General features: G+C 42.0%; 2 protein-coding genes across 2 annotated transcripts in view; one reads left to right on the top strand and one right to left on the bottom strand.

Annotated features, from left to right (window-relative positions):
- Positions 1–380: 380 nt before the first annotated feature.
- Positions 381–12,243, top strand: part of wnt5b (wingless-type MMTV integration site family, member 5b) — a 52,676-nt gene continuing 40,813 nt past the window's right edge. Inside the window, exon 1 of the mRNA XM_084711469.1 lies at positions 381–476. The gene's annotated coding sequence lies outside the window, so the exon portion shown is untranslated. The remainder of the gene's footprint in view (positions 477–12,243) is intronic.
- Positions 7,260–10,963, bottom strand: fbxl14b (F-box and leucine-rich repeat protein 14b). Its single transcript, XM_084711114.1, has 2 exons — positions 9,121–10,963; positions 7,260–8,569 (listed from the first exon to the last, which is right to left on the bottom strand). The coding sequence occupies exons 1-2, from the start codon at positions 10,317–10,319 to the stop codon at positions 8,515–8,517; spliced, it is 1,254 nt and encodes a 417-aa protein (XP_084567240.1). The 5' UTR covers positions 10,320–10,963; the 3' UTR covers positions 7,260–8,514.

Below are 12,243 nucleotides of genomic sequence, written 5' to 3'. Positions count from 1 at the left end.
GCATAAACTTTTAATATGCGTGTGTGTGTGTATATGTGTGTGCTGTGCCAACCATTGTTGAATTTTAGGCAGATTTCTGTATTTTGGAAGACCTCTGTGTGTGGGTGTGTGTGTGTGTGTGTGTGTGTGTGTGTGTGTGTGTGTGTGTGTGTGTGTGTGTGTGTGTGTGTGTGTGTGTGTGTGTGCGCCCAGACGGTATTTTAACATGGCTAGCCGACTTCTAGCAGCCCACAGTTAAACAGTGACTCACAGATTCCTTTCTCTCCCCCTCTCCCTCTCTTTCTCACCAACCTCACTTTTTTTCTCATCTCTTTCTCCCTCACTTCTTTTTCCTTTCTCTTCTTTCTCTGTCTCACCACCCTTCTCTTTCTCTCTCTCTGCAGGTTGGGTGCTGACTATAGCAGACTTTAGGACAGAGGTGTTTTTTCCTCTGCTCCTCCCCCCTCTTTGCTCTGACTGTGCCAGCCATAAACCCAGTAAGTTACAATATAACCATACCATGTTCCCACTCCCAACTGCTTTTCAACAATATGCAACCCCTAGCATGTTTACAAAGGTGTTTTTATTGTCTTATTTGAGTGTTTTTGTGGTTTCATATTCCATAAGACTCATAGGCTGGGTTGCACCAACAAGGATTCATTTTTAAATCAGGCTAAATCATGATTTAACTTTAAATTATGTTGCGCTCAGCTTATGGTGTTTAAAGCAGCACAAAATACATTAGAAAAGTTCAACAGCAATGTCTCTTTCCAAAAATCATGACCCAGTTACTCAAGATTATCCACACATTTTGTTGTGAGCTGTTTCATGCAGGAGCTACTTTCTTTCTGCAGTGGAATCTACGGTAACAACTTTCAAATCTACTGGAACTACTTTCTATATGCAGGAAAGAAAACAATTCCTACATAAAGGCATGAATTAAGGCAGACATCTCTATGGCCGACATGTAAAAACTCTGCAACTCACACCAAAACAATCAATATGGGTAGATACCACAACAGGTCAGGGGAAGAATATGTATTTTTTATTTTTGGGTGAACCGTCTGTTAATTAGCTTAAAATTTTGTTGTTAGTTTTGCTAAACTCACAGACTCACACAGATTAAATTAACCTTTGTTGGTGCAACCCAGTCATAGAAATAAATCAAATATATTCTATACAGACAAAAATGTATAGTTTAGTCCCAGTTACATTCTTTCTAAGTTAAAAAACAAATGAACTACCTCTTCAGTTGGTTGAGGAAAAGCAAGAAAGGACAGTAACAGGGACTAAAATTCCCGTGCTCTGCATATTCAGGAAATACAGTACACACACATGTACGAGCTTACACGGGGAAGGTCGTTTCAACATTAGAGACGCCCAAATCAAAAGCAACGCCAAATGTTCTTGACTGGAGCTGCTGATAAAAAAGTTTCCTGACACACACTTACACACATACTTACACACACACTCACACACACACACACACATACAGCCCCGAGGGCCCCTGGGACTTCAAAGAGCCGTCTACTGTACCTCAGCGACACCTCAACACCAGGTGCCGCAGAGAGGAGGAAGGAGGGGCGGTGGAGGGCAGAAATGGAAATGGCGAAAGGGGGGCAGAAGGAGGAAGAAGAGGGAGACCATGGGCATGAAAGGGAGGAAGAAATAAAGGCGGAGGTGGAAGGAAGGGGTGAAGAAGAGCAAAAGAGGGATGACAAGACTGGGAGGAACGCAGGTGGAGATGAAAAGAAAGGATGGAAAAGAGAAAAAAGCTTCCAAATTAGGAAGGATAAGTTGAGAAGACTGGATGAAAGCCGACCAACAGACGGGCAGAGACCTAAAACAGGCCAGAAAGACAGACAGACAGACAGGCAGACAGAGAGACAACGCAGCAGACAAGGAGTTGCAGCCAAAGACAGAGAGATGTGGGGGAGGGCAGTAACACTCTCCTGCTAATACCCCTGCTGCTTTGTTGTGAAGAACCTGAGTTCCCCTTTTAATGGTGAACTATTCCTTTAATGATAGCAGTAAAACACTCTCTCTATCCCTCTCTCTCTCTCTCTCTCACTCACATACACACTGCTGTTCCTCCTCTCTGCCTGACAGGAAATGTGGTTCAGAGCGCAACGTGACGAGTCACAGTTCAACTTTTACAACTTACGGGGCCCTGACGCACTCACTCGCACACCAAAGTTCAAATGCAAAAGCAGCATTTATAGCATGAAAAGGTTTGTCAGTGACCTATATGGGGCAGAAATGTGCGCCTTTGTCTAATTTTGGTGCCTGTAAGCTTTTGAATTAACTCGTCTTGAAGCTGTCAGTCAGGCAGACAGGCAGGATGTGTGGGTTTGAAGAGAGAATCGCACTGAGAGCAAGATATAGTCTTAATATAAAGCCATTTGGCGAGTGCTTTGATCCCAGCTGCCTTACAGTGCAACGGGTGCACACATTTTTCGCTTGGCTGCTACAATGAGACCTTTGAGTTACACAGGAAAAGTAAACCCCCGAACCCTGGCAGTGTTAGTGCCTTGCTCAACCTGCTGAGGAGTTCATCCACGCAGGGATGTGAGCCACAAGTACAGCTTTTAGTCTCATCCTCAGGTTCTTGATTTGTGTTCGTGAGCCATGTAGACGAAGCCTGTCCAAACATTTTGTTGAATTTTGTGGCCAGGCATTGTATGAAGTGTATGTCATTTTCTATACATCGGACTGCAGAGCTGATCACAATGATTGTTTACAATAACTTCCACGTAGAACACTGTGATGTTACAACAGACTAAACGAACAGGAACACTGCTTTCAGTCTTTATGCTAAGCTAAGCTAACTTTCTCCTGGCTCAAACTTCATATTCAGTGGACACATATGAAAGTGTTATCAATCTTCTTGTCTAAGTCTCATCAAGAAAGTCAAGAACCCATTTTCTCAAATTGTCAAACGGTTTCCTTAAAGGGACAGTTCACCCCGAAATGAAATATTCATATTTTTTTTATCTTCCCTTTAGTGCTATTTATCTATCTTGATAATTTTGGTTCCAGGGTTTTTCAGATATCAGCCAAAGAGATGTCTGCCTTCCTTCGAAGTCAATGAAACTAGACAGCATTTGGCTTGTGGTGCTTAAACTACCAAAAATACATTTGAAAAACTCAACAGCAGTGTCTCTTTCCAGAGATCATGACCTGATTACTCAAGATAATCCACGTTGTTGTGAGCTGTTTTATGCAGGGACTGTTTTATTCTTACTGAACTACACCAACCGCATCACCGTGCAGAAGGAAGCGTGTAATGTAAATGTAACCATTAATGGCGTCCTCCTCAGCTGACCTATAACCTCTCCTCCATGAGTAGATGAATGCTTCATTATGCAAATCCTCACACCAGGGCTAAGAAGATGTACAAATAGTACTATTGGTAGGAAGAAAAATATTTATTTTTGATTTTGGGGTGAACTGTCCCTAAGTGGATTCAGAACAGTTGAAATGTTGCCCTTGAGTCTCAAAACTACAAATCATTCAAATGAAATATTTAAAAAGTGAACTACATCTGCTGCAAGGGGGTTTTACTGGAAGTAAATGTTACAAAAAGAGAACAGAACTGTGCTGGAGAGGTGGAGTTTGGAAGTGTAAAATTACAAAATGTTCTGTACTAGACGCTCAAAGTAGCTACTACATATTGGAGAGTATGGCACACAAATAAACCTTTGGTGATCTTCAGTGAAAGGATGATTTTGAGCAGTAAGACTATTGGTATCACCTGTGTTCAGTTCTTAGTCCACAGTTCAGTTCATACAATACAAAGTTAACTTGCACTGTATGCGTACAATAGCATGATATATCATGCTCTGTAACTACATAATGCTGAACACCCAGCAGTGAAACTCCAGAGCCTAATTCACAGTCAGCTCTCTCTATTCAAAATGCAAATTGAGACGGCAACTTATACAATAAGGGACGACTTTGCATTCTCCTCACAGATTGTTCGAGGGAATTGTTTCACTGAAAAAGAGCTCCAGTATTTTAGAACTGGTGCTTCACAGGTGGCCTGCAACACCTCCAAGGACAAACTAAGCAAAGCGAGGGTAGACAGGGAGGCAGGGTGACCTAAAAGATGACAACCCTCTCCACCCTGCTGATGTGTCCTTGAGCAAGACACCAAATCCCCAGTAGCTCCAGCAGTGGGCTTCTGGAGCTCATCCTGACCTCTGACCTCCCTGTGGAGGGTGGCAGACAAAAAGGATTTTCCCGATGGGGATTAATAAAGTATCACATTATCATCTGAATGCAACTGATTGTATCTTTGTCAGCCTTGATTTCAGCCTGCAGACCTTTCGGTTGAAATGCATGATATGACCTTGTCATGGTTAAGTCTCCTGTATCTTTTGGGAAAGGTCTGCAGACCCAAATGTCAAATGATAAAGGAACAATCGTCTCTGTTGTACGCCGCCCCCTGCTCTCTGTTCATTTATCAGCGTTTTGATTCCAATTTATTACAACATCGCACCTCTGTCCTTCGGAGCTCACTTCTGCTTCTTTTTGTTGTTGTGCTGCATCATTCAGGACTGAACCAAATCAGGGGACTGTAGTGCTATTTATCCATCTAGATAGTTTTGGTGCGAGTTTGAGTTTGCCTTACAATCAGCTATCATGATAGGACAAGTGAGGGTTTCATCTAGATAAATTTAAGACTTTTTAAAATCTTTTTAGACCATTATGAATGTAATTTAAGACCTATTGCACGTTCATACTGACAAAAAGTACAAGCATAGGTTAACATGGTTAGTGAGTTGATGTCAGTTTCATTTTTTAGGTGTTACAATTTAATGGATACAAATCTTCCAAGCTTAAGTTGAGAAAAGTTTAAAGTTCTTAAATTGACTGGGTGAACTGTAACAGATGCCTATGTAAGATGTAATTCCTTCATGTGATGTCTTTTTGTACTAATATTGTATTTGATGTAAACCTTTGGAAAAACTTAAGGAATTATGATCAAGGGGAAACAAGTATCAACAAATAAAACTTGGTCTTTCAGCTTCTAATCTACTAAAAGCATTTTAATAATTATTATTTTTATCTTTATAAATGATTAGAATTATTAATTTAGACCTTAATGTGTTTAAATAAGTGATTTAAAAGTGGCTTGACCAAATTATGAATACTACAAGTCAAAAACTGATCTGGTAGTCACTGCATTAGGCTCAGCTTACATTAGGCTAGTTAACCCTCTAGCAGGACTAGTTTAACTGCTTTTCTTCTCCATGGCTAGATTTAGCTTTCATATTGATAATGTAGGAAATCGATATATTTATCAATTTAGTTAACAGTTGTGACTAGCCCTAGCTAGCTTTAGCAGGATTGGTTGTCCTGGTTTAGATAGTTGCATAGTTGACCATGTGGTTTGGTTTTTAGATGTGTTTTAAAAGTACATTATAGGAAAAATATGATATTTTTACTGAAATTTATCATAAAATGACTGTGATGTGCCATCAGAAATTAAGGAAACTAAATGAAATACTTGCTTCTCTGGCAACAACACTGCAGCCAAAATTTATATCCAGGCTGGAATATGTGTATAGTTTGCCCGTTTCACATTAATTAGAGTTAAAGTTAATGCAGAATGTTCACAAAATGAACATGTTTAAGAGACAAAATAATCTTTTAGGAGTGAGTGAGTTTATAACTTTAAAATTGAACAATAAGTAACTTTTCATTGATAGACAACTGACACTTATAAACAGCCGATCAACTTACAGTAAGGTTGCGCTTACTGCAGCGTTCGTGCAGCCTGCTCAAACTTCGAGTCTGGGGAGGAGTGGGCAGGGGGAAACAACTCACTTCAACCGTTGATCGTTTATTAAAAAGGAATTTAACCTATTTAATATACTGTCTATGGCTCCAACTCACTATTTAGACTGCAGTACTAATGTTTGGCTTTGTATGGCAGTACAGGCAAAATACATGATCAACAGTAGTTCATAGCTCAACTGTTCTCTTTTCTTATTTTTCATGTAGATTTTTTTAGATGTTTTTGGAGGGAAAAAGTGGCTCAAAATGTCACAAGCAAATATTTCCCATCTCTGTGTTCTCTCATTGCAGCGTTATTGCGCAAGACCAAAGGCCAGCTAAAGCAAACTTAAGAAACAGCAAACACTGACATTCTCTGCCTCTCTGTCTCTCTGTCCTCTTTCTTTCTGTCTCCCTGTCCCTGTGGTCAACAATCCCTCTGCTGGCCCTTATCCCCAAATCCCCATGGACAGAGAGTCAGGAGAGAGAGAATGCTTAAATGCTTTGAATGATGGTGTGGAATGCTAAAAAGTGTGTGTGTGTGTGTGGTGGTAGGGGGGAGTAAGCAAGGAGGAGTGTGTGTTGGTGGAGGGGGGGTCTCCTGCCTGGTCGAGGATCTGGTATGCGTGACTGAACAAGAGGAGGAGAAAGAGGGGAAGAGAAGGAAAAAATCCCCCACCAAAACCTGCCTTCCTAACTTCTAAAGACAGACAATGGCTACTGACTGGTCTGGCAACCCTCTGTGTGTGTGTGTGTGTGTGTGTGTGTGTGTGTGTGTGTGTGTGTGTGTGTGGTGTCACTTCACACACAGGACACGTCCTGATGGAAAGCAGAGAGAGGGGAAATCTGCTCTAACCAACTTTAGATCTCATTACTCCGCACATGCAGGCGCACAGACGCAGCTCTGCCATATGTGAAATAAAACACTGCAAAAATAACCAAAACTAATACCCAAAACCTTCCATTTAAACCATGAAATCCACCAAACACAACCCTTTAACCCCCTTTTGGCGCTTTGAAACCATGAGACTTTTAAAATGTGAAACTGCCCCACCAGTTGAACTCAAACACCTTGTCTGTTTTTTTGCTGCATTTGAGGAGCAGAAACAGACGTTGATGATTAAAAAAAATCAGCAGGGTAGAACTGCTTCCTATAATAAACGCCCTGGTGATAATTAATTACACAGGCGCTGCAGCCAAATCAAGACGGCAAGCATCCATTTTGAATCTCCTCGTAAATAATAAAACAACACAACAGATTTTTTTCAGCCCTTTTGAGAAGCAAGGCTGGACTGATCAGGGACAATACTCAGAAATGTGTGGGTGGTTATTAGGAGCAAATGCATTTAAATAAAAGCCCCTATTGTATTAAATGGACAAGGCTATGGCAGTGACTGTCAAAATTACCTTGTGGAAACTGATATTTTTCACATTTTTGCTCAAAAAAAAAAACAGACAAGGAAGTGCTACAGCTACACAAAAGTAGTCCACACCAGCTCTTTTTCGTTCATTATATAAATATCTTTAATTGTTTTAACCGTAAGAATATAAAACAATTTAATTTTGGGATTCTGCATTTTTTTCTTCTTTACAAACACATAATATACAGTACATCTTTTTATTTTCAAACACACACAGCTTTTTCAGCAGGACGCACATCCGTATATTAATTTTCTAGCAGGTCATTGCATTACATTAAAACGCGCACACACACACAGGCCTCCTTGTGCGTGTGTGTGCACGTGTGTGTGTGTGTGCATGTGTGTTAATGTGTGAGAGAAAAGGAGAGAGAGAGAGAGAGAGAGAGAGAGATGGGGGAGATGCATTCCGCTTGTAACCCGAGATGGAGAGGGAGAAAGAAGAAGAAAAAAATAATCGATTGCTCCTTATTCTAAGCATGTCTCAAAATGGATTCAGGGTATTTTTATTCAGGGAGAGATGGAGAAAAAGAGGAAGGAAAAAAAGATATCCCTACCCTCCTCTCCATCTCTCTCTGTTACCGGTGAGAGCAACATGAATATGAATGCGACCTGTGTTGGCATTAACGTGGGAAAATAAAGCCATGAGAGGAGAGAAACCCTGATTCATTTCGATCAATAAAGGGTATAAGATACAGAAATCACTTCAATTTGAAGTACGACGCTCTGAACATCATCCATGACATTTGTTTCCACCAGCATCCCTTAGAAAAAACACCAAATATTCATATAACAGAGTATACTGTGTTTAATAATGGCCTGGTTATACATTTATGTTTTATCTCTATAGGGTGACTATAGGTATTTGTTCTAAGGGTAAGCTGACAATCTTGCCTGTTATTTGCGTCAAAGCTTAAACACAACACGTCTCTAAAGGGCGTTAAAGTTGGACTAAAAAATGAAGAAAACAAACAATAAAAGAGTGTTTTTCTTTCTGTTTTTTTTTGCATATCATTGCCCTCTTCAAATCTGGATTTTACAGCTCTCCTTCTCCCTTTCTCTCTCTGCTTCCCTCTGTGGGAAATTGTTGCTGTTTATGGGGGTAAATTAACAAAGGTAGTTAGATTGTGTCCTGTCTCCTTTCTCCAAGCTCTGCTCATGGAGGAGGGAGGGGAGTGGAGGGAAAGGAGAGGAGGGGAGGGAATGGGGGGAGGGGGCAGACACAGTCCCTTTAGGCACATTTTCTCCCAGTCTCTCATTCTCGCTTTCCTTCTGTTTTTTTTTTAACAGTATACACCCTTTGAAAACAACCACATACGAGGTAGCCAAATGTTTTTTAGGCGTGATGGCTGTAGCGGAGATTAGTCGTGAATGTCTCAAATCCAGACTCACTGTAAAAAAAATAAAGAAAAGAAAGAAAAAAAGTCTCATACTCAAGTTTTAAAACCTCACTTTGCTTTTAAATGGATGCAAGTTTCACTTTAAGAATATTCTGGAAGCAAGTAAGCAGATTATTCAAATGACACTTCGCTGATTTGCACTGAAGTTATTCCAGTCCAATGTAAGAATTTAGGAGATATTAAAACTCAATATGAGATCAAAACAATTGTTAACAGGGATTTTCATGAGCTCATAACAAAAAGTAAGTTTTAATTGCTTCCTACCAGGCAGAATATGAAGTCATATCCAAAAACACTAATTGAAATCCTGCAAGGCCAACAGAAAGCGAAATAAAACAACATTTGAACATAAAATTCTGGTCACATGGGAGAAGAAGCACACCTTACAACAAGCACACAGGAGGGGTAAAGGGAGGTTTTCTCTCTTTTTTAAATAAGAAAAGAAATTTACCCGCCCATGTACTATCCCCCCCTCCTCCTGCTCCCCTTTTCTGTCCCTGTCCAAAAACAAAAAGAACAGAAACAAAAACATTTCCAATCACCTCACTTTCTCACTCTCTGTCATCTGCCAGAGTCCCAGGTTCAACACTTTAAGGCAGGGGAGCTGTGTGATCCTCTCCAGTCCCCTCTTGGTGATCTTGGTACATCCATACAGGTCGATGCCCGCCAGCTGGGTCAGGTGGTCGGCTATGAGCTCCAGCCCTTTGTCCGTGATGCGCACGCACTGTCCAATGTTCAGGGTCCTCAGCTCATGCATCTGCCTCACCATCCTGTTTATCCCATCGTCGGAGATGTGACATGAACACAGGGACAGAGACTTGAGCTGGTAGAGCCCCTGAGCGATGTACGCCAGGGTTTGGTCTCCAATCTTATCGCAGAAGGAGACATCAAGCCCAGAGAGCCTCAGGGTGCCCATGGCGAGATGCATGGTCCCCGTGTCACTGATGTTGTCACAGGAGCGTAGGTTGAGGCTCCACAGGGAGGCCATGTGGGAGAGGTGGATCATCCCTGCATCCGAGATCCCCCCGCAGAAGCTCAGGTTCAGAACCCGGAGCTTGGTGAGCCCCTTGGAAATGTGTTTGAGTGACAGGTCTGTCAGTTTCTGACAGTCCTGGAGAGTCAGGTACTCCAGGTTCAAGCAGCCCTCCGCCGCGCTGCGGGTCATACCCGCCAAATGTCCAATCCCCACATCCGAGACATGCCTGCAGGACCTCAGGTTGAGACTCTTGAGCCTGTGGAGGCCCCACGCTATCAACAGAAGCCCAGTGTTGGTGATGTTGCTGCAGCCGCCGAGCTCCAGCACCTCCAGGTTCTTCAGGTACTGAGCTATCCTGCCCAGGCTGGAGTCTGTGATCTGCTTGCACAGACTCAGGTTCAAAACCCTCAGTGATGGGATCTCCTGCACAAATGCATGACCCAGCCCGTTATCCGTGAGGTTGTAGCAGCCGGACAGGTTGAGGGACTCGATGTTAGGCATTCCCTGGATCACATAGCTCAAGCTGCGGCGCAGGGACAGGATCTGGACCCTCCGGATGCCCCTGGCCTGGAGGCTGGGGAACAGGGAGGGATTGGCCCGGCGGAGGTGCAGCTTGGCCTCCACCCCCCTCCACACTGACTTGTGGTAGGATGCGTCCCTCCAAGCGATACACACTTGGGCTACCCTGCCTTTGTCCCTCACGTCCAGATAGCTGAAAATCATGGCCAAAATTTCCGGGAAGAGGCACGAAATGTGCGTCTCCATTGTTTTTCAAACCCCAGGCATATAAGAATTAATACTCCACACCTCCAAGGCTGAAAAAAGAACCCACTCAAACACCCCCTGCTTTTGCAAATTATGCAAAAGTATCAACAGTCCACAGTTATCCACAGAAGTAAAAAAGAAATAGGAGTTTCTCTGTGTTTCTCTCACATTGAACTGTGCAAAATCGATCCAACTCTCTCCAAACCCCACGTGATCCGGTCTGGTTGCGCAGTAGGATTCAAATGCATTTAAAAAAAGAAGAAGAAGAAGAAGAAAAAACAAAAAAAGCGTTTATTCCTGCCTCAACCCCTCTCTCCGCCAAAAAAGAGGAGAGGGGGGCTAAAAGGAAGAAGGAGGAGGAGGAGAGGAGGAGGAAAAAGCGTCAATCCTTCCCCCTCTCGCTCCCTCTCTCAGACGACGCTTCCTTGTATTCTACCTACAAAAAGCCGTCCTCTCTCGGCCGAGCGGGGATCCAGACGGTCGTACATTTCACAATAACAAAGTGAAAAATAAAACCGACACTCTTAACGCCACCTTTTAAAAAACGTTTCCATGATATAAAAGCAGAAAAGATAGAGCTAGGTTGGCTTTGTAGGCAGAGTGGGAGAGAGAGAGGGGCGTCCTGAGCTCAAAGCCTTTGTCTGCTCTTTTCAAACCGACTTGGCAGGGACCCCAGCACTCTGGCTGTACGGGAGGGGTGGAGGCAAGTCATAACATTAATCTTATGTGTTCAAAAACATATTCGATTACGACCAACGTTATTATTAGCGGTGTAATAATATGCTAACACACGAAAATATGTATGCTAATGTTTAACAAAGCACTGTGGTGTGAAATTAATTTGTACTCATATCGAATCACCCCTACCCCCTCCGTGTCAGGCAGTTGGTTCGTCCCGCCTCAGCTGGAACGGTGCGAACAGTTTCCCTTGGAAACCAACTTCTTACAATTCAGTTCACTTTCGGCTTTAACCCTTTGAGCGGACCACTCAGGAAACACAGGGAAGCCAAATGGAGAAGCCCTTTTCACTCCACTTACTTGGCATCAACATTCAATATTTTTTATTGCGGTTTTGTTGTTGTTATTGTTGTTCTGGAAATACTATTAGAGTGTCTCCAGAATGGCCACAGGACAGAATACAGTGCTCTTTGTCTCATGTAGGGGTGACTGGAGACGGTTCCAACACTTTTTGCACTTCTCTGAGTTACTCAGAGACAGTTTGGACTAGACCAGCTAAGTCTTGATGTGTTAAAGTTACATCTGTTGACTAATTGCCCACACCATTTAAAGGTGATTAGGTATTACATATTGGTTACAGGTTGAAAATTTTTGTCATCTTCCTTAACCGGTCCGAACAATCAAGTCATTAATTAATACAAGAATTAATATAAGATACAAAACACACATTTTCTTCCAAATGACAAATGTCTCCACCAGACAAAACAATGTCAAATAAGGCAAAATTACTGCCATTTCTAGACTGTTGATTAATTATCTGTTCTATATTTTTAATTAGTTAAATTCTTACAACTGATTAATCGATAATGATAAAAAAAAAAATCATTGTAATAACTAATTATAAACGTTCCTACTTGGGACAGCAACAGAATCAGGGGACAGTTGCAACATGTTAATTTGAATTACATTAAATGTCACTAATGAACTTTTGCTTTTTGTCTCAATAGGCCTACCTTGGGCCAATGTGCAGATGTTACAGATGGTTTTCAATCCATATATGTCAGGGTGACAAGAAGAATGGAGCAATTTATAATGCAATGCATTAAACATGTATGTTTGTATTTGGATGAACTATCTCCTAAACAAGTTTTTCTGTATAAATGCAGCAGCCTGGTGAATGTGTTTTCTGTCTTCTTGGTGGGGAGAGGCTCTAACTGAGCAGTATGAGTATCATTACTCTAGCATG

The sequence above is a fragment of the Lutjanus erythropterus genome, chromosome 22, assembly GCF_056507025.1.
Source record: "Lutjanus erythropterus isolate fLutEry1 chromosome 22, fLutEry1.hap2, whole genome shotgun sequence".
NCBI lineage: Eukaryota > Metazoa > Chordata > Actinopteri > Lutjaniformes > Lutjanidae > Lutjanus > Lutjanus erythropterus.
Note: the sequence above shows the minus strand (reverse complement) of the source record. Positions and strands in the feature narration are given on the sequence as shown.

What these genes read in the sequence shown, in the direction of transcription:
- fbxl14b (XM_084711114.1), bottom strand. Translation starts at nt 10,319, where the DNA reads ATGGAGACGCACATTTCGTGCCTCTTCCCGGAAATTTTGGCCATGATT. An exon ending in ACAGAGAGTGAGAAAGTGAG is followed by an intron (nt 8,570 to 9,120) that starts GTGATTGGAAAT and finishes TTTTTTTTACAG; the next exon opens with TGAGTCTGGATTTGAGACAT.